This window comes from Peromyscus californicus, unplaced genomic scaffold (genome assembly GCF_007827085.1).
Source record: "Peromyscus californicus insignis strain IS unplaced genomic scaffold, ASM782708v3 Scaffold_6__1_contigs__length_162567912, whole genome shotgun sequence".
Taxonomy (NCBI): domain Eukaryota; kingdom Metazoa; phylum Chordata; class Mammalia; order Rodentia; family Cricetidae; genus Peromyscus; species Peromyscus californicus.
The window spans coordinates 40,251,048-40,277,417 of NW_026294584.1; the positions used below are offsets into that span (position 1 = coordinate 40,251,048).

The 26,370-nt window shown below is 37.0% G+C and overlaps 1 protein-coding gene across 1 annotated transcript in view; it reads right to left on the reverse strand.

Moving 5' to 3' along the window:
* Positions 1–26,370, reverse strand: part of Grm8 (glutamate metabotropic receptor 8) — a 797,537-nt gene that overhangs the window by 80,284 nt on the left and 690,883 nt on the right. Inside the window, exon 9 of the mRNA XM_052720824.1 lies at positions 2,012–2,947. Coding sequence (XP_052576784.1) covers positions 2,012–2,947 — 936 coding nt within the window. The remainder of the gene's footprint in view (positions 1–2,011; positions 2,948–26,370) is intronic.

Genomic DNA, 26,370 nt, shown 5'->3' on the forward strand with positions numbered 1-26,370 from the left:
GACAGCTCCTCGGTTTGGGCAGGACTTCATGAGCTCCTCCCTGGGAGAAGATACTTGAATAATTTTAAAGGCCCACTAAGAACTCAAATCTGAAATACTGTGGTATCCAATACCTTGATACAAGATGATGATTTTATTTATTTTAATATTGAAGCACTGAATTCTCAAAAAAAAAGACCCAAACATATTCACAATTGTTTTTAAAACTTTCCAACTGTAGAAGTCATTATATGAAAATTAACAGTTCTGTTGTTTAAAATGTAAGAGAAGAGGATGAACAACAAGCTAGATGACACAGAAGATCTCCTCTGCTTCAGGTACTTCTTGATCACCAGGAGTACAGTTAATATGTTGTAATGGTCCTCTGTAGGTAATGCGGTAGACAAGAAGAGGTTCCTACACTCAACAGAACAACTGCTCACATTGCTGTTACTAGTCATATATATATATATATATATATATATATATATATATATATATATATTTGAGTATTTTCAAACTCGAAGAAGTACTATTTACATGACTAAACCAACAAGTCAAACACTGGACTTTGTGACACTTATTTTCCAGCTTCAATATTCTTTCACAAGTTAGAATTAAAGGTTTAATCTCTAATACTACATTTCCATCCTTATATATTGAAATACATCTTTTTATTACTAAGTGTCTAGCCCATGACTGTCTCACTTTTAACTTCCCTCTTCATGCTTGATCCCACGTCAAATGTCCCTGGCCCCCATAAAGCCAGGCCATCAGGATAGTGGTGGGGATCACAAATCTATAACGAGTTCATGCTAGTCATCAGAATTTACTAAAGTTCTTTTTTTTTTTTTTTTTTTTATGTCCAAACATAGTTGCAAGTCCCACAGATCCAGTGAAGGCTGAGTAGTCATCCTAATAAGCTCGTTGTCCCCTTGTGGAGAACTTTTCATCTGACTTGGTTGAGATTTTAAGTTACACAGGACCTCACTTTTACCTTTACAGTCCCAGGAATATAATTTCCCATGAGATCATTGATGACTTTCTAATGATGGATGGTGGGCAGATGTTTAAATCCTCTCTTTGAGAGATCTTTCTTACATACACATTAAGGCTGAAGGATTATCTCTATAGACGTCTAACATCTAACATCTAAGCTTGTGTGCTACAAGCTTCTTCATCCCACCTCCCAAATCTGGGAACTCAGAGTTAACTTTGGTTCTCAGCTTCCTCATCTGTAGAACTGCATGCATCTAGATAAACAAACAACACACTGCCTATGAATATTTTCTCTACTATCAGTGTTTAATGTGGGAAAATGTGAACTGAAGATTAATGACAAAGGAAATTACTTCAAGAAGGTCAATTGATCTTCACCTACAAATACAAACAACTTTATATAATTGTCCACTGCTATCTTAATTATTCATGACCGTGATCATTTGAAAATGTAAAATTAACGAGAACAGGGGCTGGGGAGATGTGGTAAGTGGTTAGGAGTGTATGAACACATTTCAGTATGTTTTGGTTTTGGTTGTGTTGCAATAAATTCGGCTTCTATGATTGGAATCATAACTGTCAAGGAATTTTTTTTTTTTCTCAGAGTTTCCACAGAACAGAAAAGATGTCATTTGCTTTGCAGTGGGATCTCTCAGGGACAGCTCACCTCTGTGAGCCCATCTGCCCTTTCTGCCTCTGTCTTTTAATTAACATTTGGAAAAGAACAGTGACATTGTAGATAACAGGGATAGGAAAAGAGACCCAGAAAATGATAGGAAGTCTGTCAATCTTCAGTCCTGCTAAAGACCATGCAATAGTGGTACTGTGTGTGTGTGTGGGGGGGGGGTCATTCATAGGCCATACATACTCAATGTAACCTTCACACACACACACACACACACACACACACCCCACAGACTAAAGCATCTTGAAAGAATATAAATGAACTCAAAGTAGGAAAAATAATTCTAAATAAAGTCAAAATTTAATAAATCCAGGCAAAGGGCTGTCAAAAGAATTTCCTGCTGCTTACCTTCTCTGCTGACTGGGCTGTACCAAAAAAGATGGGGATGAAAGCTAACCAAATGATGCAAGTGGTGTACATGGTAAATCCAATAGGTTTGGCTTCATTGAACGTCTCTGGGACCCCTCTGGTTTTAATGGCATAAACAGTACAAGTGACCATCAGGAGGATACTGTATCCCAGTGAACAAATGAGTGACAGATCAGAAATGTCACACTTGAGCACTCCCCTGGCATTCTCCGGATCTATTGTCCGCTGTTCTCCATAGTCAATGATGGTGTGTGGGGGATCCACAACAAACCACACAAATACTCCAAGGAGCTGGACGGAGATGAGGCTGAAGGTGATCACCAGCTGGGAGGCTGGACTGATAAACTTAGGTGCTGTGACAGATTTCTTCCCCTGCTCAAATATTCGGTGGATACGATTTGTTTTGGTCAAAAGTGCTGCATAGCTGAAACACATACCAAGTCCCAGGAAAATCCGTCTGAAGGAGCATATGATTGTGTCAGGTGCCGCAATCATCAAAAAAGTGATTGAATAGCAGAGAAAAATCCCCGTGAGGAGCACATAACTAAGTTCCCGCCCAGAAGCTCTCACGATAGGTGTGTCATTATAGCGGACAAATGTCACAATCACAAAGGTGGTGGCAATGATTCCCAATATTGCTATGAACACAGGTACCACGGCCCAGGGAGAATGCCACTCCAGTTTGATGATGGGGATCCTCTGGCAGCCTGTACGGTTGACGTTTGGTCTCTGATCCAAAGGGCAGAGTTCACAGGAGAGTTCATCCACCTGGTAGTTATAACCCTCACAGCGTTCACAGTGCCAGCAGCAAGGGACCCCTTTCACGGTTTTCTTCCTCTCCCCGGGCTTGCACGGCAGGCTGCAGACAGATGCTGGGTGCGTGTGTTCTCTATTAGCCCACCGCATGTCTTCCACCTGTGGGTATAAAAAATTAATGAGCCTTTCATTTTTTCCCCATTTATAATATCCTAATCCTAGCCACAGGTTTGTAATAAATCACCGAAGGCTGACAGTACAAATACAGTTTACCATAATAAGAGTCTCATTTCTTTCCCTGATATTGACTTTATAAAAGTGTTAAATGATTGGATCCAATCAATCACTTGGATCATCAACTAGATGAGTGTCATTACTTTCCACTTACCTCTTCATGGCTGACCACTATGATATCAAAGAAAGATTTATTGGCCCAAACAGTTTTAATATGAAAGCTTTAAAAATTAAATAAGAGGGATAAAGACAAAACAAAGCAAAAAAATCCCCCATGGAAAGGTCTTTTGGAACTAAACACAAATATATAAGTCAAAATCTTTCAAACACTAAATTAAGACATGGAAGTATATAAACATTGATTCATATCTTTCTAAAATAGTTGGGGAAATTCAAAGGACTACATGTTGATTTTGAAAGGAAATGATGCAAGCAGTTATTCTCTGACTTCTCATTGGCTCATGGATATAACAATATTTACATGCTAGGCATACACTGACAAAGATATGTTCAATAAAAGACTTAAAGAAAATGTTTACTATTGAATGCTTGCAATCTTAAAGGTGGCTGAAAGCAATGAAATTATTACCAATGAGGATACCAAAGGGAGAACAAAAAAGGTACCACACAGAGATGGGACGTGCAGAGGGCAAATTTGAAAGTACTGGGATTTGGAAGCCTATTAGAGGCACAGACACAGACAAAACAAACCAACCAACAAACAAATAAATAAATAACGAAAGCGAAAATTTTATTCACCAAGGCCAACTTCATTAGCAGTCTACAAGAAGAATTACTATGCCCCATGGCAGTCATCTTCCCAGGTAGCCCCAGTGCCCTCTCTTCCTTGAATCTGTGCACACATGTGGTCCATTCTCACCCTGAAAGACTGACCTATTTAAACAATGCGGTGTTCAAGGGATTTTAGTCATGACTTCTGAAGCTCAGTCATAAAAGTCACTTTTTGCTTCACCCTAGTTTTCTCGTGTCACTCATGCTCAGGAAAGCACTCCCACGGTGTCCTGAAAACTCTCAAGTAAGCACGAGGTGAAGATCGGAGTCTCTTGCCAGCTGCAGCAATGAGTTTGCCATGTTCAGAACCACCTAGAAAGTGACTGCATGGCTTCAGTCACACCCTCAGAGGAATTCAGCCCTTGCTTCCATCTTGACTTGTGGAAATCACTGAACTTGAACAGCCCAGCTAAACTCTTCCTGAATTCTCAAGCTCAACGTGTATGTAAGGTAATATGTGTTTATTAAATTTCTATATTTTTGACAGTTCTATACATGTGTAGAATATATGTTAAGTGAATATATGTCGAGCATATTTACATTCATTATGCTCCCTTGCCCCTCTCCCATTAATCCTCTTTCTCTCCCCAACTGCTACATCTTCTCCTTTCATATCTTTTGTTTGTTTGTGAAACCCATTAAGTTTAATTATGGTCACTTAGTTGTATGCCTATAAATTTTGGAGCTATTTTTATACAGCAATAAAAAAACTAACACAGCTCAAATTAATTTTGCCCAGTCTGTGGCCACTATAACTCTAACATCAGCTGGGTAATCCATGGAGAAGGTAAACCAGGTAACAGCAGTCATGTATCTTAAAGTCACCAGTGTGCAATGTCAGCCTCACTCCCCTATTGCTTTTAAGGTGGTCTCCCTTTGAGGACCAGGTGATGGGGCTATTCTTATGGAAAATGACTTCAGAATGCTTTCCTCTCTTGAATCTTCCCTGGACTGTTGAGGTTAGGAATTGCAGTCCCTGGTCCCTAAACTCTGATCTTGCTAGGAATATCTGAATCTACCCAAGGTGGAGTAAAGAATTGAAATGTCTTTAATGCACAGTCCTTTGAGAAAGGTGATGCTGCTTTGCGTGTCACATCATCACAGAACACTACCAGAGCCATCCTGCCTGCTTCCCAAGAATCAAACTAACTTTGTTTTTACAACGCCATTAGTTTTCCATTAAGTTTTAATGACTCTAAAGGGAAATTTATTTACTTGGAGGGTTTCAGTGAGACAGAAAGAAATCTTGGACTAAAAGCATGTAGTCAGAACCTTCTCAAAAATATTGAAAAACTGAAATATTCTACTTCGTGGCTGAAATATTGATTTTAGACGATAATGGACTCATCATAAAGGACACTTGAAAGTTACATTTCAAAGGTAATTATTATAAACCTAAATTGCAATTTGCCTGAGGCTTCAGATTAAAAAAAAAGAGAGAAAGAGAGAGATTTAGGGGAGTCTAATCCAACACAGAAGTTAGAGCCAGCAAAAATCTCAGAAACATTAAACTTAAAAATTACCAGAAAAAATGAATCCAAATTACTATTTGTAGATGATAAGCTATTACATATAAGAGATCATAGTAACTCCACTGGAAAACATCTAGAAATGATCAATACATTCAGCAAAAGTGTCAGGATATAAAAATCAGCCTGTCTGTATACCCAGAGCAAGCATGCTGAGAAGGAGATCGTTTACCCACTTCCATTTGCAATGGCCTCAGAAAGATATAGGTATAAACTTAAGGAAGTCAAAGTAAGACACAATAAAAAATTTAAATCTCCCAAGAAAGAAGTTGAGGAAGATACTAGAGGAAGAAATTGTCACTTTCACTTCATATTTCAAACTTAAACAACATTTAAAAATGGAAACAAACAAACAAAAAAAAAACCATAGGGAGGCTATGAAAATACGGCTCAGCAGTTAAAATCACTTGCTGCTCTTACAGAGGTCCTGAGTATGGTTCCCAGCACTCCCATGACAGTTCATAAATAACTGTAACTCCAGTTCCAGAGAATCTGACACCCTTTTCTGGCCTCTGTGGGCATGGCACACACATGGTGCACTCACATATACTTAAAATAAAAATGAATAATGTTTTTTTAAAGAATGCAAAAAATCTTACTTTAAATGATAATAACAATAAAAATAAAACTGATTTCATTTGTTGTAGCATTAAAATCAAAATGCTTAAAAATAAGCTTAGCTAAAATAGTATAAGATTTATTCCTTAAGACCACATGAGGATAGGAAGAAGCAAAGTGCTAGAGAGGCCCACAGAAATCCACAAAGATACCCCCACAACAGACTGCTGGCAATGGTCGAAAGACAGCCTGAACTGACCTACTCTGGTGATGGGATGGCCAAACACCCTGATTGTTGTGCTAGAAACCTCATCCAACTACTGAGGGATCTGGATGCAGAGATCCCTAGGTAGGCCCCGGGTGGAGCTCTGGGAGTCCAATTAGTGAGAATGAGGAGGGTTTATATGAGCGAGAATTGTTGAGACCAAGGTTGGATAAAGCACAGGGACAAATAGCCAAACGAATGGAAACACATGAACTATGAACCAATGGCTGAGGGGTCCCCAACTGGATCAGGCCCTCTGAATGGGTGAGACAGTTGACTGGCTTGATCTGTTTGGTAGGCACCCAGGCAGTGGGACCGGGTCCTGCGCTCATTACATGAGTTGGCTGTTTGAAACCTGGGGGCTATGCAGGGTCACTTGGCTCAGCCTGGGAGGAGGGGACTGGACCTGCCTGGACTGAGTCTACCAGGTTGATCTCAGTCCGCAGGGGAGGCTTTGCCCTGGAGGAGGTGGGAATGGGGGGTGGGCTGGGGGGAAGGTGGGGGGGGGCAGGAGGGGGAAGAACGGGGGAATCCGTGGCTGATATGTAGAACTGAACTGTATTGCAAAATAAAAAATGAACTCAAAAAAAAGATTTATTCATTAAAACTACAAAACATTATTAAAAATAAAACAAAATAAAGCTTAATCAATTAAAAGAAATCCCATGCTCATAGACAATAATACCTACTATTGCTAAGACAATAATTTTTCAAATTTATCTACAGATTAAAAATAATGTCTATCAAAACCTCAGGTGGATTCTCTGTTGAAATTTACCAGTGGATCCAAAATTTCACATTAAAGGATCTAGAAAAAGCAAAATCATTTTGAAAATGAAGAACAAAGTTGGTACTCACACTGATTTTTTTTAATATTGATATTTATGTGTTTTGCTTACATATGTGTATGTGCAACATGTGCATGCAAGCAGAGGCCAGGAGAGGGCATTGGATCCCCTTTGCCTGGTGTTACAGACAACTGTGAGCTGCTACATGGGCACTGGAAGCAGAATCTGCAAGCTCTAGAAGAGCAGCAAATCTTCTTAACCATTGAACCATCTCTTTCACTCACTAAAACTGATTTTAAAATCTATCATCCAAGAATTACAGTACTGGTATAAAATAAACAAACTAGAAATAATCATTTAGAAATAAATTCATGCATGCATGGCCAACTGATTTTTTTTTTTTAATTTAAGACTACTGGGCATTTATTTACATACAAAAGAGTAAAGTGAAACCCTGCATACATTGAGTAAAATGGTCACCCATATTCGGCTCAGGTTTAGTCAGTTTTTTTCCTTTGGAGTAAGAGCTGTATTTCACATCAGCATAGTAATAAAGAGGGTGGTACAGACTTGAAATGCTTTAGAGACAACAAAAATAGACAAAGAGTAAGGGCAAGAAAGGAATCAAAATGACTTTTAGATTTCTGATCTGAAATTCAGTTGCAGCAAGTCCCTCCCACATCTTAAGTTTAATCCATCACTAACCTCCACAGCCATGTGAAACCGTGTCCCGTGCAACACCACAGTAACGGATAGCCATTACGGGTCAAACTACCTTAGTACTTAGAACATTCTTATATAGCATTTTAATGGCATGTAATTATGTACTTATTTGATTGGTTCTAATTTATATAAAGTAGTATGTTTTTAAGATTATAGGTTATAACCTGGGACACACTTAAAAGGTTTACTTAAAGTACACATTCTTCCTTGCTAGAGATTACGGTTCAGTGGGTCTGGGAAGGAACACTAAGTCCTCCTTTTAAAAAGTCCTCCTTATTCTTAGTGGGTTTTGCACAGTAATTACGAGCATACCTTGCTAAACATTCATTTAAATTGCATTTTCTTCAGAACACTATGGGCCACTTATCTACTATTGCATTCTACATCCTAATGTGACGACTAGTCCCTAATAATCTTTGGTGAATATTTGTTGAATGAATAAAGAAGGAATGAAAGAGCAAGAATGAGCAGTGGTGGTCTTCAATGAAAAGGATAGTATGGACGAATAATTGATATTGAAAGCAAATCATGATTTGGTTCATGAATTTCTGAGTCAAAATTGCCTAGAGCTAAGATTACAAAGACTCAGTCATGGGCAAGGCAATTAGGGAAATAAATATTCATAATATTTATTCTAACCTCAAAATGGGAGGAAATATGAAGGGAAGATGTCACAAGCAGAACCCTAAACACAGTAAAACACGGTAGATTCAGGAAGCTCAGTGCAGGAGAGAAAGGTGTGGTCTGAAGGACAGCAGGGAAGAATCCAGTCTAGCAGCCAAGAAGCCAAGTAGATTCATAATTTTAGGGAAGAAGAAGAAGCGGTCAGTGATTCCCAGAGGTAGTCAAATTTTGTGAGAAAAGTATTTGATCAGCATCCTTTGATTTCTTCATGAGGTAAAATTTAATTTTTCTGTGAAATTTTACCTCATCTACTCTACTCCACACAGTAGACAAACCCCTGTATTTTGTTAATACCCAGCCCATACATCTTTTACAACTCATTGGCATTATATTGCGGTTGTACTGTGTATTTATGTTTTTATGAGGTAGAGAGTAAATTGATAGTGGCAAGACACCAATTTTGCTTTGTATGAGTTTATGTTGGTACTGTAGAATTTCATGCTTGGCATACACTGGTGAATAAACAGAATATGCAAAGAATTGGCTTATAACTATACATCGGTAATTGTTCTATTTGGCGTTGAAGGTCTTCTGGCTTTGAGCAAGAAATAAATTCTTTCCTATATATGCTTGGTAACTAGAATGTTTCTTTTCTTTCTTATTTAATTTTTGTATTAAAACCATTTTTAAATTTAAATATATTTGATCATATTCTTCCCCTTCCCCAAGTCTTTCCAGATCCTTTCCCCCTCCCTATCCACTCAACTTTAAATTCTTTCTCAAGGAAGAAACAAGTGAGTTCCAAGACAATCAGAGCTAAACAGAGAAAACTTGTCTTGAAAAAACAAAACAATGCAACAAAAAAAAACAAAGCAAGAAAACAAAATAAAATACCACCCAAAAGAAAAACAAACAAACAAAACACCCACACCAAACTGTATCCAAATAAAAGCACAAAAAGATTGAAAAGTCCATTACGTGTTGATGAACTACTCCTGAACATGAAGTCTGCCCTGGAGTGGGTGATACACTCATTGTCACTCCATAAGAAAACTATAATTTTCCCTCTCCCAGTAGATCTAAATGACAGTTCAGTCATTAAACATTACTTTAGCGGTTAGGTTTTCATTCATTGATTTACTCATTCATTCATTTAAAAATTATAATAAAATGAAATATATTAAAATAAAAACCATCTCATTGAAGTTGGACAAGAAAAACTAACAGAAGGAAAAGAGCACAAGAGAAGGCACAAGAATCAGACCTATTCTTTACCATGCTCAGGAATCCATGAAAACATTAAAGTAGAAGCCACAACATAAAGACAGAGGCCCTGGTGCAGACCCATGCAGGCCCTGTGCATATGACTTCAGTTCCTGTGAGATTTGCTCATGTTGAATAAGTAACTAGAATATTTTATCCACAGTTTCAAAGCAACTAATTTTGAGGAGACTAAGTCATCAGCCATGTATGTTGAAGTGATATTAGAAAAATTTCACAAGAGCTTCAAAATATTTTGTGAATTAAAAAATGCAAATTCCTCAATATAGAACTGATGAACAGCATTTAGAAGAACCCACATTCTATCTATGATTAGTTTTTTGTTTTGTTTTCTTCTGAAAAATATGAACAGTGACAGGTTAAACACTGTTGCTCCTGCATTTCATCAAGGTCTGCTATGTTTTGCTTTTATCCTTCCACAACTTATGCTCTGCCTGCTGTTTTCTGGCAGTTATCATATGGGTCTTCTGTATTTACCTCTAGTTCTATACAAAGAAGGAAGTCATCTAGATCTTGACTTTGAACTTGGAAATACAATGTCCAGATTATGACTGTTGGGTTATATACAACAGAATTTGTAGGCTAATGAAGAGTGCAGGAAATGAGATTTGCAATATTATTGCCAACTGGGAAGTACACAACAAGCCTTAAACAGAACCTCTTCGCAGCACCATGTATGTGCAAATCCCTAAGCACCATGAAATATTTGCTACAATGATATCAAGACAAAATCTTAGTTCTACATCCATGGTCATCCTAATTTGAATACCATGGAGTGATAATTTTTAATCATAAGACATTATTGTATGATTGTTTTGCTATATGCACTATTATATATTCTAGATGACTACAGTTGGAGTTTCAAGTAATTCTTTTAATAATGTTCTTATATAGGAGTAATTTATCTAGATGTTTTCTATGAAAATTAATTCTTTAACTTCTCAGATTGGTTTAGTACATTACTTAATACTTAAAAAGCATTTAAAGCATTTATATTTTGAACTTAAATACAGCTAAATATTAAAATACCATTTAAATGTCACATGACTAATTGCATTAAACACAGAGTGTCAGTGTTTTATGGGAGCTAAGTTCAGTTAAATGGGTCTTTCATTACTAATTGGAGGGGAAAGTCAATAATGTGAAAGTCCGTTCAGTACAAAAGCTCACTGGTGGCATGTTTCTTACTTCTTCTGACATGACATGACTCTCAATTCATACATATACTAACATAGTTCATTGCAAAATGTTCTGTGTTTATTTAAACAACATACTCAATAATTCACTCATTAGAATATTTTTATTCAGTCTTAGCTCATATGATTTGATGGCTATATATCTCAGCCTATAGAAGATTTGGGGGAACAATGCTTTCAGAATATTAAGATATACACGTAAAGGCTAGAAAGATAGTTCAGTGGTTAAAAGCACTTGCTGCTCTTGCAGAAGACCCAGGTTCAGTTCAGAGGACTCAACTCCCACACAGTAGAGAATCCATCTGTTAACTATAGCTCCAGGGAATCCAGTGCCTCAGGACACTGCAGGCACTTGCACTAAGGTGCACAACACATGAGCACACATACATACAAATACACACATACACACACACACACACACACACACACACACACACACACATACACACACAAACATACAAATATATACATTTATGCACATACACACAGGCAAACAACCAAACATACACGTATGGACACAAACACACACAGGATTAAAAATAAGTCTTAAAAAATAAAAATAAGTAGAAACATGCACAGATGGACTTGGAATGCACACATTCAGTAGCATGCCATTTTGTACCACAAAACCTGCAAGGCACAAAGATAACAAGAACACTGATTGTAATGGTGGGTAACATTTACTGAGGGCCCACTATAAGCCGATGTGTTATAAGACAAAGCACTGAGAGTTTTAGCAATCCTGAGTTGGACATTTCTTTCCCAATTTATTTAAGGAGGACAAGACTATAGATAACATTACTTGTATCACACTGCTATTTAATAAGGGTGAGTAGATTCACAGAGTCAGTTACGTTCTTTTGCCTCTCTGCATAGTTTCCAGAGCAGTGAAGGACAACAGTAGACAGCTAAATGTTCGTGAAAATTGGCTATATTAAGTACATACAGAGTAGGAAATAGGGGAGACAGGAAACAGGGAAGTAGGCACAGTTTTAACTCCCTAGGTGAGGGGAGTCTTACCAGTAGACTCAGTTCACTGGAGATGGAAAGGAAAGGTGGGGTAGAAAAGGGATCAATATATCTTATATTTTTATTGAAAGTTTTGTTTCTGTTTTTTTTTTCCCCGCACATAACATGGTATTATTTGGATCTTTAGTATTTCTCCAAATTCAGTATAGTGAAAGTTTAGTTCCCACGACTGCTTCTTTGGGAAGGTATGTAAACTTTAGAGATGAGGCTTATTAACATGCATCTAGTCACTGAGGGTTATGTCTTCCTTAGTGACCCTGCGTCCCTGTCTCTCTCACTTCATGACCATTAAAGTGAACAGTTTTGCACTTATATGCATGCTCTATCGTTGGCCATGTGAGACTCCTTTATAGCAAGTAACAATAGGTTCATTTCATCGTGGGCAGAAGCCCTTTTTTCTTTGTAATCTGTGTCTCATGCCTCTGTTATAGTGGTGGGGAACTAACAAAACACACCTTAGACAGAAGGTTAAAAGAAAAGTATGTCCTGGATCAGAATCCTTATAACCCTGTGACTCCCCTCCCCTCACAATCACTACAGTGAAAGTTTACTTCTTCTTAGGAGAGGTCTAGCTGTGTCCTTTTATGTAAGACCAAAACAGAGGCTACATTATCTACTTGGCCTGTTTTATTGAAAATAGTTCTAACTGGTACAGTTCCTGAAAGTCTACTAAAGGTTTGTTCGATCCAAGACACTTGACACAGTTGGAACTGGACTATTAATGCTATTATCCTGAAGCATTCCAATCCAGCAGATTTAATAAATCAAATTTGGTGTGTTTAGATTTGATATCAGGTATTTTCCAATGAAACAAGAGAAACAAAAAATACTCATGTATCAAAAATTTTAAATGAGCTTTTATTTTTCTCTAATGGGAGTCCAAATATTATCAGGCATTGGAAAGATTTTCTTGATGGAAACAGATGTGAAGCAAACAGGAGGGACTTGGAGAAAGCAGAAGCAGTGCATAGAGAAGGAGGCACAAAAGATGTTAAGTGACTTCAGAGATATCCTTGCTTTTTTACATTTAGTGTGTGCTTGCACATTGGTATTTCTACATTCAGAGAACAGAGAACAAATTAGAGAAGTCAGTTTTCTTCTGACTGACATTTTGCTGAACCATCTTTCTGGCTCTTGAGATGTCTTAAAGTGCATGCATGAAACGATAAAATGTTGCTTTAGTAAAAGAATACTAAAAGAGCATTAAAGAACATATGTTATAATCATCATGGTTAATAATACATTAATTACAGTTGTATTGGTCATTTTTATTTTAACTTATACTGAATTATATTATATAAAGTATTATTAATTATAATTTCATAAAGTTAAGTAAATACAAAAATTAAGAGGTAAACATGAAGTAGCTTACTCAAAATTAGAGTTAAAAAAAGGGCAATGTGTGAGAAGTAAAGCAATAATAAAGTTAAAAGAGAACCCAAGAGTCCCAACATCTACATAACAAGCATCTTGGAGAAAGGAGCAGACACTAAGACACTAAGATTGGTGAAAGTAAAATTAGATGAAATTCTGAATCAAACGGTTTTGTTGAGATTCCCAGACAATATATGAACATATGCAAATTTTGAGATTTCCCATGTTGAGAATCCAAAACCCTGGCAGTGAACAGATCTTCTATGATTCTGGAGACTTTGCTACCCTGCCCTCCCCGCCACCAAAAAGTTTGCATAGCGTAGTCTATTTGAAACCCGAGATACAGAACATAATGTAGTACTTATTCATCTTGAAGTAAAATTATTTTTAACCTGGGTCTTGGAAACTTATTGTTAAGCATAATAATAACATTTTAAGGATAATAAAAGACATTTTTATGTATTCACACTCTCAAAAATATTTCACTTTTCAGTCTCACAGAACCACTGGCAAATGTGATTTTACAAGAAACCAGCAAGATTCATAGGATTCTCCTGAATGGCCTAAAAGGCAGAACTCCGGTACAGCCGTGCTCTCATTTGAAGGGCTCTAGTTAAACAGTCATGGCAGAGACTATCACAGAACATGAAACTGTAAACCAGCCAGCTGTCCTTTTGGGAAAGTCTGAAGTTAATTATTTCATGTGAAAAACAATCAGTAAGAAATGAAACAAATAACTTTTTAAACTGATGGTTATAAGCTACGGGGACAGTACAAATTTCCAAGAAATCAAAATTAACTACGGTGTACTTGGGAGCACATTTTTAAACAGAAATTATATGACCATGATATATGTAAGGAAGACGTACATCAGTGTTGGAATTGTCAATTACAGAGGAGGACAGGTGTGGGAGAGAACCAGATAGTCCATATGAGAAGTTATTCAAAACTGACATCACAGCAAGATAGAAAGCAGCAAGCAAGGTAAGTGTCTTATTTAGGAACACGCCATAAATCACATCAAGAAACCAATTTGTTTAAAAGGCTGAAGGCAGCTGTCTTTCAGCATTGGAAAACAGATACATTCATAAATACAGACATTATGTCTTTAGTACACAGATATCATGGGCTGGCCTTTTCCATATATGCTTTACTAAAATAATTAATTTGAAATCCTGTGTGTAAAATTTGATAAACATTTTAAAGAAAAATGGTTGAAATAAAATGATAAAAATCCCAGTAAAAAAGATCATAAGAAATAAAGTTAGAGAGTTAAAAAGGCATGTCAAATACAAATAAAAACTGGAAATGTTGGAGCATCATGGTTCACATAAAAACAAATTACTGTTAAGAGGGCAATTTATAAAGCTCAAACAATGGAGGAAAGGGTTATAATGATGGAAAATATAAACTAAAACAAAAGACAAAGGCAACTTAAAAAGTATGGATGCTGAAAATGAACATAGCTGAACAAGTGCTCTTGTGGTGTGATTGAGCATTCCTTGGGTATATGCCCAAGAGTGGTATAGCTGGATCTTGGGGGAGATGGATTGCCAATTTTCTAAGAAAGCACCATATTGATTTCCAAAGTGGTTGTACAAGCTTGCATTCCCACCAGCAGTGGAGGAGAGTTCCCCTAGCTCCACATCCTCTCCAGCATAAGGTGTCTTCAGTGTTTTTGATCTTAGCCATTCTGACAGGCGTAAGGTGGTATCTCAGAGTTGTTTTGATTTGCATTTCCCTGATGATTAGGGATGTTAAGCAATTCCTTAAATGTCTTTCAGCCATTTGAGTTTCCTCTGTTGAGAATTCTCTGTTTAGTTCTATAGCCCATTTCTTAATTGGACTATTGGGCATTTTGATGTCTAATTTCTTGAGTTCCTTATATATTCTGGATATCAGTCCTCTGTCAGATATAGGGTTGGTGAAGATCTTTTCCCATTCTGTAGGCTGTCGCTTTACCTTGTTGACTGTATCCTTTGCTGTATAAAAGCTTCTCAGTTTCAAGAGGTCCCATTGATTGATTGTTTCTCTCAGTGTCTGTGCTACTGGTGTTATATTTAGAAAGTGATCTCCTATGCCAATGTGTTCAAGACTACATCCTACTTTCTCTTCTAGCAGGTTCAGAGTATCTGGATTTATGTTGAGGTCCTTGATCCACTTGGACTTAAGTATTGTGCACGGTGATAGATATGGATCTATTTGCAGCCTTCTACATGTTGATATCCAGTTATGCCAGCACCATTTGTTGAAGATGCTCAAATAGCCAAACGAATGGAAACACATGAACTATGAACCAATGACTGAGGGGTCCCCAACTGGATCAGGCCCTCTGAATGGGTGAGACAGTTGACTGGCTTGATCTGTTTGGGAGGCACCCAGGCAGTGGGACCGGGTCCTGTGCTCATTGCATGAGTTGGCTATTTGAAACCTGGGGCCTATGCAGGATCGCTTGGCTCGGCCTGGGAGGAGGGGACTGGACCTGCCTGGACTGAGTCTACCAGGTTGATCTCAGTCCTCTGGGGAGGCTTTGCCCTGGAGGAGGTGGGAATGGGGGTTGGGCTGGGAGGAAGGTGAGGGGGGACGGAGTGGGGAGAACAAGGGAATCTGTGGCTGATATGTAGAACTGAATTGTATTGCAAAATAAAAACAAAAATAATTTAAAAAAAATATGGATGCCTACATTTCTAATAAAAAGTAAAATAAATTATATGGAAAGACAACAAAGAAAATAAGGGTGTGGTGAAAGATTTTTTTCTAAAGACTAAGTGGAGAGACTTAAAGTTAACAATAAATAAATGGAAGAGATTGATCTTAAACATAAGCCTGTCTGGTAAAAGTTTATAAGTTAAAAAAAATCCTAAAATAGTTCCAGTTTGATTTTTTAGGGGATTTTTCTAACAAAAATAAAATTGGCAACTTATTTTCCATTTTTAAGGACTAGGAAAAAACTTTGACTGATCTTAATCACTCTGAAAACATAACACATAACAATCATTGTATTGCAAGAAACAAACAACAACAAAAACAAACAAACAAAAAAACAAACAAAAACCCTACCAGAAAAGCCAGTGTCTCTTGCTTGATATTAAAGCAAATGTGAAAAATCAAGAAGGAGTCATAAGACATACGATGACTTTAATCCACGAAGCCTCTGAGAGTTCTCAAATAATGTGATCAAATCTAGTTACAAAACTGCATACAACTATGAAATGCAGTTTAAAATGATATATTAATATGAACCAAAGAACAAAATTCTAATAAGCATGATACAATCACCCAGGTCTCAATGAAAATTTAACTTGTACATGCTTTTATGGGTATGAAAGCACACAAGTAAACTGTCAGAAAACAAACAAACAAACAAACAAAAAATCGATAAATTGACAAAGCCCAAAGTTTGGATAAAATGTACTAAGAAGATAGATTAAAAAGATTTTTTTTTAAATCTTGTTTGGACCACATTTCTTGATGAGAAGTTTTAGAAAAACTAGAAATAAATGAATGTCATAAACATGAAAAACAACAAATTAGAAATGAATGACTCTCTTCACAAATCTTGTTAAATCTACAATTAAAACCACTTAGGCCGGGCGGTGGTGGCGCACGCCTTTAATCCCAGCACTCGGGAGGCAGAGCCAGGCGGATCTCTGTGAGTTCGAGGCCAGCCTGGACTACCAAGTGAGTCCCAGGAAAGGCGCAAAGCTACACAGAGAAACCCTGTCTCGAAAAAAAAAAAAAAAAAAAAACCAAAAAAAAAAAAAAAAAACCACTTAGAAACACAATGTAACAAAAATAGAACAAACAAAGCACATGTAATATAGACAAACATATCTCTGTCTAGAACACAAATTTTCATTTCTCAATGTGTTCATCGTAATTCAGAGAATATGAAATTTAAATGAACTTACTTAGCATTCAATGATAGGAGGAAGACAAGGATGTTATATAAACCTCTGTGGTAAGAGAAGGAAAGGCAAGACCTCCACTTATGACTCCCCATTGCCCTCCCAGACCTACAAGTGATGTTGGGAAATACTAGAGTATGTTCCATTTGGAAGGTGGACTGAAAGAAGCACTCCATGATGCAGAGTTTAAGAATAGCAATTCTTTTCAAGTCTGGTAGAATTCTACTGTGAGTCCATCTAGGGATGGTCAGCTTATTGTGAAGGCTTTTGATTACTGTTTCAATGTCTTCCTTCGCTATGGTTTTGTTGAGGTTCTTGGTCTCTTCTTGGTTTAACTTTTGCAGTTTGGATGAATCAAGAAATTCATCCATTTCTTCTAGATTTTCCTGCTTAATGGAGTACAGGTTTTTGAAGTATCCACTCATAATATTTTAATTTCTTTGGTGTTTGCTCTAATGTTCCCCTGCTCATTTTGGAATTTGTTAATTTGGTTCCCCTTTTCTTGCTTTTGTTTATTTGGGCTAAGGGATTGTAGATCTTATTTACTACCCTCGAAAACCAAACCTTTGTAATATTTTCTTTATTTCTATTTCATTAATTTCTGCTTTGATTTTTATTATTTATGGTCATCTACTGGGTTTTGCTTCTTTTATTTCCAAATTATTGAGCTGCATCATTAATTTATTTATTAGTGCTCTTTCTGATGTGTGTGTGTGTGTGTGTGTGTGTGTGTGTGTGTGTGTTCAAGACAGGGTTTATCTGTTTAACAGTCCTGGCTTTACTGGAACTTGGTCTGTAGACCAGGCTAGCTTTGAACACAGAGATCTGCCTGCCTCTGCCTCCTGTGTGCTGGGGTTAAAGGTTTGCACCACCACACCTGGCTTCTTTCTGATTTTTTAATGTCGGTACTTAGGGTTATAAATGTTCTCTCTTATAACTACTACGTGTCTCTTAGAACTACTTAATGTGTCCTGGAAGTTTTGTGTGGTTTCAATTTCATTTAGTTCTAAGGAACGTTTCTTTTTTCTATCTTTATTCTTCTTTGACCCATTCATTGTTCAATAATGAGTTTTTTAGCATCAATGAGTTAATGTATTTACAAATTGGTATAGCCACTCTGGAAAAGATTATGGAGAATCCTCAAACACAAAAATAAAATTCAACATATGACCCATATATACAATTTTTAACATAGTTCCAAAGGAACTATCATACCACACAGATACTTGACCAACAATGTTCATAGTTGCCCTGTTCACCATATCTAGGAAATGGAAACAACCTAAATGTTTTTCAAAAGATGAATGAATAATAAAAATATGTTACATGTATGTAATGGAATACTATTTATCTGTAAAAAAATTAAATCATGAAATCTACAGATAAATGGATGGACCTAGGAAAGATTATATTGAATGGAGGTAACCTAGACCATGAAAGATAACCACCACGCACATGATTTCTGACATCTGTGGTTCCTAGCTCCAAATACTCAAATGTGAGTGTAGCTATCCACCCCCCTCATCAAAGAATCCTTTCTTTACAGCAACTAGACATCATCACAGAAAACCACAACTCCACACAATGCAGAGATCAACAGATCTTGGAGAAACAGTCACAATAGAGAGATCTACACACATCACAGCTCCTGTATGCTGTAGGATGTTCTGTATGGCAAATGTGTTAGTAAATAAAACACTGATTGGCCAGTAGCCAGATAGGAAGTATAGGCGGGACTAACAGAGAGGAGAATTGAGGGAACAGGAAGGGAAGGGGGAGACTGCCTGTAGCTGACACCAGGACAAGGAAGATGTAAGGTACCAGTAAGCCACGAGCCACGTGGCAAAGTATAGATTAATAGAAATGGGCTGAATATAAGAGTAAGGGCTAGACAATGATAGGCCTGAGCTAATGGCCAAACAGTTTAAATAATATAAGTGTCTGTATGTTTATTTTATAAGTGGGCTAAGGGACCCGGGCAGAAAACTCCAGCTACACCTGTATTTATGGCTCAGGAAATATCACAGAAGAGGAGGCAGAAAGATGGTAAGCACCAGAACACCAGAATCCTGCTGTAAGACAGTCTTTCACAGAAATGGCTGCATGTACAAGATTGGAACAATGGCAGTGTCGATGGACATGTTAACACCGAAGGGGAAAAAATATCATAGAGTCCCACTCCTAGACAAAGAACTACAGCAACTAATGACAGCTGAGAAGAGAATTAGCCTTTCCCAGGGATGAGCTCCCTTGTTGGTTGGACTCAGTGGGTTCTCTATTCACACACACACACATTCATACACACACACACAAGCACGTGCACACATACACCCCCCCACACCTAAAACAATAATAATCAATGAATAAGAGTCTACCAATTTGAGAGTGCAGCAGGGGCATAGGAGTTGATATGAGGAGGGTTGCTGCTCAGGACTAGAGTGAGTAAAAGGAGGGAGGAAAGTGATGCAGGTGTATTTCAAATAAAAATATTTAAATATTTAAATATATATTCAGCCTATCCTCCAGACAATAGCCCTGCACACACACCCATGTAAAGCAACACTAATTAAGGTAGGTAGGTGGGTGAGAAATAGAAAACGTCATGGAAGTAGAAGGAGGACTTCCTGGGAAGTAAAAGCTTTCCAGTGGAAAAGGAATAAGAAGAGGCAATGGGGTGGGGGGGAAGTCTCAGTAAAATTAACACACACACACACACACACACACACATAATTTCATACATATATGTGTGAAACTGTCTAATAATAAAATTAATACATAAAACAGATTCATCACTGGGACTACAACAATCTCTTCTTGGCTTTTCTAAATTTGAACTGTATTTCATAATTCATATCAGCCACCATATATAGTTATTTTCCCCGTTAATCATCCATGGTCCTGTGCAGCCCTCTGAAATCACTCATCAAACTGCCATCTCTTGAAAACCATAAAAAGTATGCAATTTTCTATTTTTCTCTTCTTCCGTCTCCACACAGAAATTAGGATAGAGAAGGATATAGAAAATATTCCAGCCATATATCAAAATGCATAACTGGAACACCAATACCTTGGAGGCAGAGGTAAGAGGATCCTGAGTTTGAGATCTACCTAGGATACAACAGGAGATCCTACCTCAAGACAAGAACAAAACACTCAAACATTATTTTGCCTATGTACTCCCCTCTTGGAAAGTTGCTAAAAGTTCTAATTGGCTATGAAAAATATTAAATATTGGTAACATCACTTTGAACTCTTGAAATTTCTGCCCCAACTATCTTAGGAGCATTTTATATATTAAAAAAAAAAAACTACCTCTTTTATGACTTGCTTGTTTACTTAATGTTTTATCTATCTTTTCCTACAGATATTTCTGCCTTCTTTCTGTGACTGTTTATTCTTTGGTTATTTCCACCTAGAAGAACATTATTTCAATATTTGTCAAAATACTATGTTTTCAAGAACAATTTTTAAATGCTTCCCTCAATCTATTCTCTGATCACGTAACCATTAAGGAGTCTTTCTTTCTTCACCTCGTGCATTTTCTTTGAATCATTTGTGTGAAATTTCATTATGTTCTAATGTTATAATTAACTACTTTATTAGCTTTTTAATCTCCTTTAAGTTGGAGATAATGTCTAATATGTGCCTTAAGTATACCTTATACATTAGATCCATATTGCATTACTTAACCTAGTATTACACAAAGCAGGTCCTAATGATATTTTTTAATGTACAATCACAAAATAATGTAACCTAATTCACAACATTGGGAAATAATAGCAAAATTCAATAAAGTAAATATGTACTTTCACCTTTTGCGCATTTTTGAGAGTTTTAAAGCACATTAATACTCTAAAATCCATTTCTGTATACTTTCCCTTTATTACAAATGATTTTCATGCTAAAACCCCTAGTTAACCTCATTCTGCAATGCAAAATATAATATGTAATGACAAGATCTACTACTTATGGTGTATTAGGTGTTGCTCAAAACATTTTTTCTAGCTGCATATATTTAAAAAGGTTATATATTTATTCATTTTAAGGGGAAAATTGAATTAGAAAGCATGATTAATGAAAGTTAGTTTACACATGATTTTAGAAGTATTTTGTTTTTTTTCTGACTTCTGCTTTCAGTCTCCATTATTTTCATTTATGTTATTTTCTAGGACACAAGTGTTTATAATTCTGCTTAAAATACTTTAATATTACATAGCTAATATCTGCCTTTTTGGCAAATAATAGAATGGATGCAGAAAGACACAAAAAGGCTGATGTTGAACTTTCTATTGGTGAGGCAAAGAGCCCTATTATTTCCAGAAAAACATCCTGGGGATGATTAATGTGTTGTCTACAAGTGAAAATGAAGGAGTGAAAGTGGTGAGAATAAAAATTATGATCTCCAAACTAGGGAAACACTTTAAAACAAAACAAACACAGGGAACATAAATGACAGCATTAGGAACAGACACACCACTGGAGCAAAACAGTTGCAATTTATCTTTTTGATGGAGTCCTGGGATGTTTAATCTAATCCATGTGACAAGAGGAGAACAAGACACAATTATAGCCTGATCCCATGCCAAGTTAGGCTGCTAGCTGAGTGTCCCCAGATGGATCCAAAGAAATGATTCAGGAACAAACACATTTCTCAGGCCAAGAGGTTATCTTTGCAGCCTTAGCTAAGAGCTAGGTAGACTCCAACAGAACCTGGCTGAAAGTATATAGCTTTGAAAATTAGACCATCCAAGAAATAACTATGAACTAGACTTCCTGCTTTGTTACAGAAATAATTCTGTTTACCAATCCATTTTTAGAAATTATCAACTAGTATAAACACTAAAACTGACTGTGCTTCTTATATTATCCCATATTTTAATTGTTCAAAGCACTAAAGTATTATATATAATTATAATTGTTCTTAAATTGTTATAATTGTCATCAGTCATTTCATTAATTTAATAACTAATTTACTTGCAATGACTTTTGACAATTCAGATTATTAAATGAAAATACTACTAGAATTTTGTTATTGATGTTTAACTTCAATAGCTTTTTTTATATTTGGTGAATTGTTTGTTTGTATAAATGCAAATGTACAAATATTTTATTCTTCCCAGAATAAGTGTGATTATGAATTCTCTCAGATGAATCATGTATTGAATATCACATCTCAGAATAATCCTATAAAATCTGATAATGCCTATGAAAAACAACTATATTTTTGTAATGAATAAGCTACAAAAAAAACCCTCCCACACTTCACAATACCAAATAAAATAATATGGTCCTGACAACAAACCTCAAAGACTTGAAGCTGGAAAGCAAGCGTAGCTGAATCACAAAAATTCCAAAAATCAAGCTTTGGGGTTTTCTCATCCTTTGTCCCTGACATACATTCTTCTGGCGACAGGCATACAAAGTTAGAAAATTATACTGCTTTGTTTAAAGTTATTGAATAAAGCTATTGAGACAAAGCACTTTGTATCTATAAAATGAAAGGACTCATGAGAATAGATGCAGGTTTGAATAATAACTATTTCCAAAATGAGGCAGGCAGTTTAAACTACTTATTGTTTTGTGGTTTTCAGACATACACCCACATCATAAAAGTTCACACCACGGCTCCTTTGAACAAATCAGGGATGCCAGTGAAGTCAGAGTTACAAGAGGTATTTCTCTTACAAGAGAAAATAAAAAAAAAGAGTGTTCAGGTTTACTGAAGGTAAATATTAGTTCGAGAACTTTTGTCTTTTACAAAGGGCACATCAGTCATGATTGAGACAAAATAAAACAAAACAACAAGAAAACAAGGTTATAAACAAAAGACTCCAAATACAGTTTTGCTGAAGACAAGGGGAAGAAAAGTATGTGCAAATGTTAGTTCTCTTCCTTTGTCTTTATTTTTCTAATTAAATGTAAACACCAAGATTTCCTCATTGCTATCTATAGTTTTATTGAAAAACCATGGACCGATGGAAAAAAAACTATGGATTTAGCAAAATGTATATTGTTGTAAATATAGGTCAAAGGATGAAGCAAGAAACACCCACAGAGAAAAACAAAATCTTGCCCTGGAAAATAACCAGCTGCAAAAATGTAGCTCCTTCTTTCCTGTAGTATTTATGGCAATACTCGAACCAGAAGACACTGGCAAACACCAAGAGCATGAACTAGGTCCACTACCTCCTAGTGAAGTCATTTTTAAGACTCTGAAATCCTAGGACAGAGCCAGGTGTGGCTCTATTAGGATGAGATGAGATAACGTCAAAACCCAGCACGAGAATGGTAGTGAATATAATAGAAAGTAGAAGTTACATCTCACCATGAACTCATTCTCTTAAACACAATAAGTTTATTATAATAATAATAATAATAAATTATATTTTATATATAACTGTATAGTTATATAAAAACACAATAAATATTAATATAATACTTATTAACATTATTATGTGCATATATGTGCACATGCATGATATGTGGGAGGGCATGCATGTCATAGTGTACACATTGAAGTCAGAGAACAACTTTCTGGAGTCAGTTCTCTCCTTGCAGGTTTAAATGGGTTTAGAGGAACAAACTCAGGTCACCAGGTTTACACGAAAAGCATCTTTACCTGCTGAGCCATCTCCTCAGCCCATGAACTCATTCTGTGATGCCCTTCACTCTCCTTGTGGTAGAATATTATTTTAAGGTTTGTTACTTTTGTATATGTTGCATTTGTTTATCTCTGTGAAGCTGTGTTACTGTTCCTGTCTAAAATACCTAATGGTCTAATAAAGACCTGACCAGCCGATAGCAAGGCAGGAAAAAGAATAGGCGGGGCTGGCAGGCAGAAAGAATTAATAGAAGAAGAAATCTGGAGGAGAAGGAAGTAGCCAGAGAAGGAGGAGAAGAACATCAGAGGCCAGTCATCCAGCTACACAGCCAGACACAGAGTAAGAAGGAAAAATAAAGATAAAAAGAAACAGAGAAAGATAAAAGCCCAATTTAAGTTAAGGAAAACTGACTAGAAACAAGCCAAGCTAAGGCTGAGCATTTAAAATTAAGAATAAGCTTATGTGTGTGACCTCCCAAAAGAGATAAAGCAAACAATAATACTTCTTGTATACTTTTCTCTTGCACCAGTAGGAGGTTGTTGTTCTTCCTGTTTCCAAATTGTCAAAACTCATATTCAAGCTTAAAAATAGATCCTTCTTCCCACATTTAGTAGAACCATAAGTGGCAACTAAGAGAATATCTAGAAAGTCACATCTGTGGCTTCATAACTCTGTGTACTGTGAAATTCACAATGAAGAATTAAATATGAAAATAGCTAGCAGCAATATAATGACTTCCAACCTAAAGTTACTTTTAAGTTTTTTCAGTAAGAATTCTTGATTATTCTCTATCTTTTCTTTACTTTTATTTTTTTATTATTTTATTTTAATTTTATAATTTAATTTAATTTTACATATCAGCCACGGATTCCCTTGTTCTCCCCCCTTCTGCCCCCACCTTCCCCCCAGCCCACCCCCTATCCCTATCTCCTCCAGGGCAAAGACTCCCCTGGGGATTGAGTTCAACCTGGTAGATTCAGTCCAGACAGGTCCAGTCCCCTCCTCCCAGGCTGAGTCAAGTGTCCCTGTATAAGCCCCAGGTTCCAGCCAGCTCATGCACTGAGGACAGGTCCCAGTCCCAGTGCCTGGATGCCTCCCAAACAGATCAAGCTAACCAACTGTCTCACTTATCCAGAGGGCCTGATCCAGTTGGGGGCTCCTCAGCTATTGGTTCATAGTTCATGTGTTTCCATTCGTTTGGCTATTTGTCCCTGTGCTTTTTCCAATCTTGGTCTCAACAACTCCAGGCAGGCTACCTAGAAAACAGGACCCCATGAAAGACACAGGAATCGCCCAATGACAGAGAAATGGATGAGATCTACATGAACAACCTGGATGTGAGTGGGGTAATGAAGGGCAGGGGTCGAGGGAAAGAGAGCTTAGGGGAGTGGGAGATCCCAGCTGGATCAAGAACAGAGAGGGAGAACAAGGAATAAGAGACCATGATAAATGAAGACCACATGAGAATAGGAAGATGCAAAGTGCTAGAGAGGTCCCCAGAAATCCACAAAGATACCTGCTCAATAGACTACTGGCAATGGTCGAGAGAAAGCCCGAACTGACCTACTCTGGTGATAGGATGGCCAAACACCCTAATTGTCGTGCTAGAAACCTCATCCAATGACTGAGGGAACCGGATGCAGAGATCCATGGCCAGGCCCCAGGTGGAGCTCCAGGAGTCCTATTCTCTATCTTTTCTTACATGCATGATGTGAGATTAATATTGGCTGTCAAGTTGAGAAGATCTAGAGTCACCTAAGAGACAATATTCTAGGCATGCCTGAGAATGATTATTTCGATTCTGTTAGCCTTTGGACAGGCTGTTAAGGCCTTACTTTCAATTCAAGCCAATGAACTGCACAAAAAAGTTGGGATACATTATTCCCAAGTCTTGTATTCTGGACTGTTTAAGACAGAAACCTAGATGAGGAAGCATATCCATTGTCCTCTTCACTACTGCAGCCACAATGTGACCAAGAGTAACAAGCTCCTGCTGCCTTGACATCGTTGCTGTGATACCTTAGACTGTGAGCCAAAGGAAACCCTTCTTCCCTTTAATTGCTTTTTATAACTATCTTCTCTCAGCAAACTGTGGAGTAATTAAATGAGAAAATTGGTTCCAGGAACGAGATTGTAGTTAGGACAAACCTGGAAATGTGGTTACTAGACTTTGGGACTGCTTTAGGGAGAATGTGGAAGTTTTTTGAGACTTTGGGATAGAAAAACTCTAGAAGGCCATCTGCTGCATCCCTGTTTGCTATATTGCAAACATCATAGTTCATATTAGTATTATTAAAAATTGACTTTGTACCTATGTAGAACAGTGGTGGTCATAGACTGTAAGTAGAAGCCAGCAGCAGGTAAAGAATAAGGAGTTCAAGAATTAAAATGTGGTGTTAGCAAAAAAATCAGTGACAAGACAGAGATCAGTATAAGGCATCCTTCCATTTATTTTGCTACAACATCTAAATCCACAATTCATGTGCACAAGGGAATATGTTGTAATTAGTTGAAAACCTGAAAAAAGTTAAGTACTGATTTTGAGATAATATCAACTGCCAATAATTTCCACATCACGGGTAGAGCAGCAGGAACTCCTCAACTTTAACAAGTCTCAAACCAGATCACAACTACTGTCATGCTAGATAATTCTTGACCAGATCACATAGCTTTGTGGTG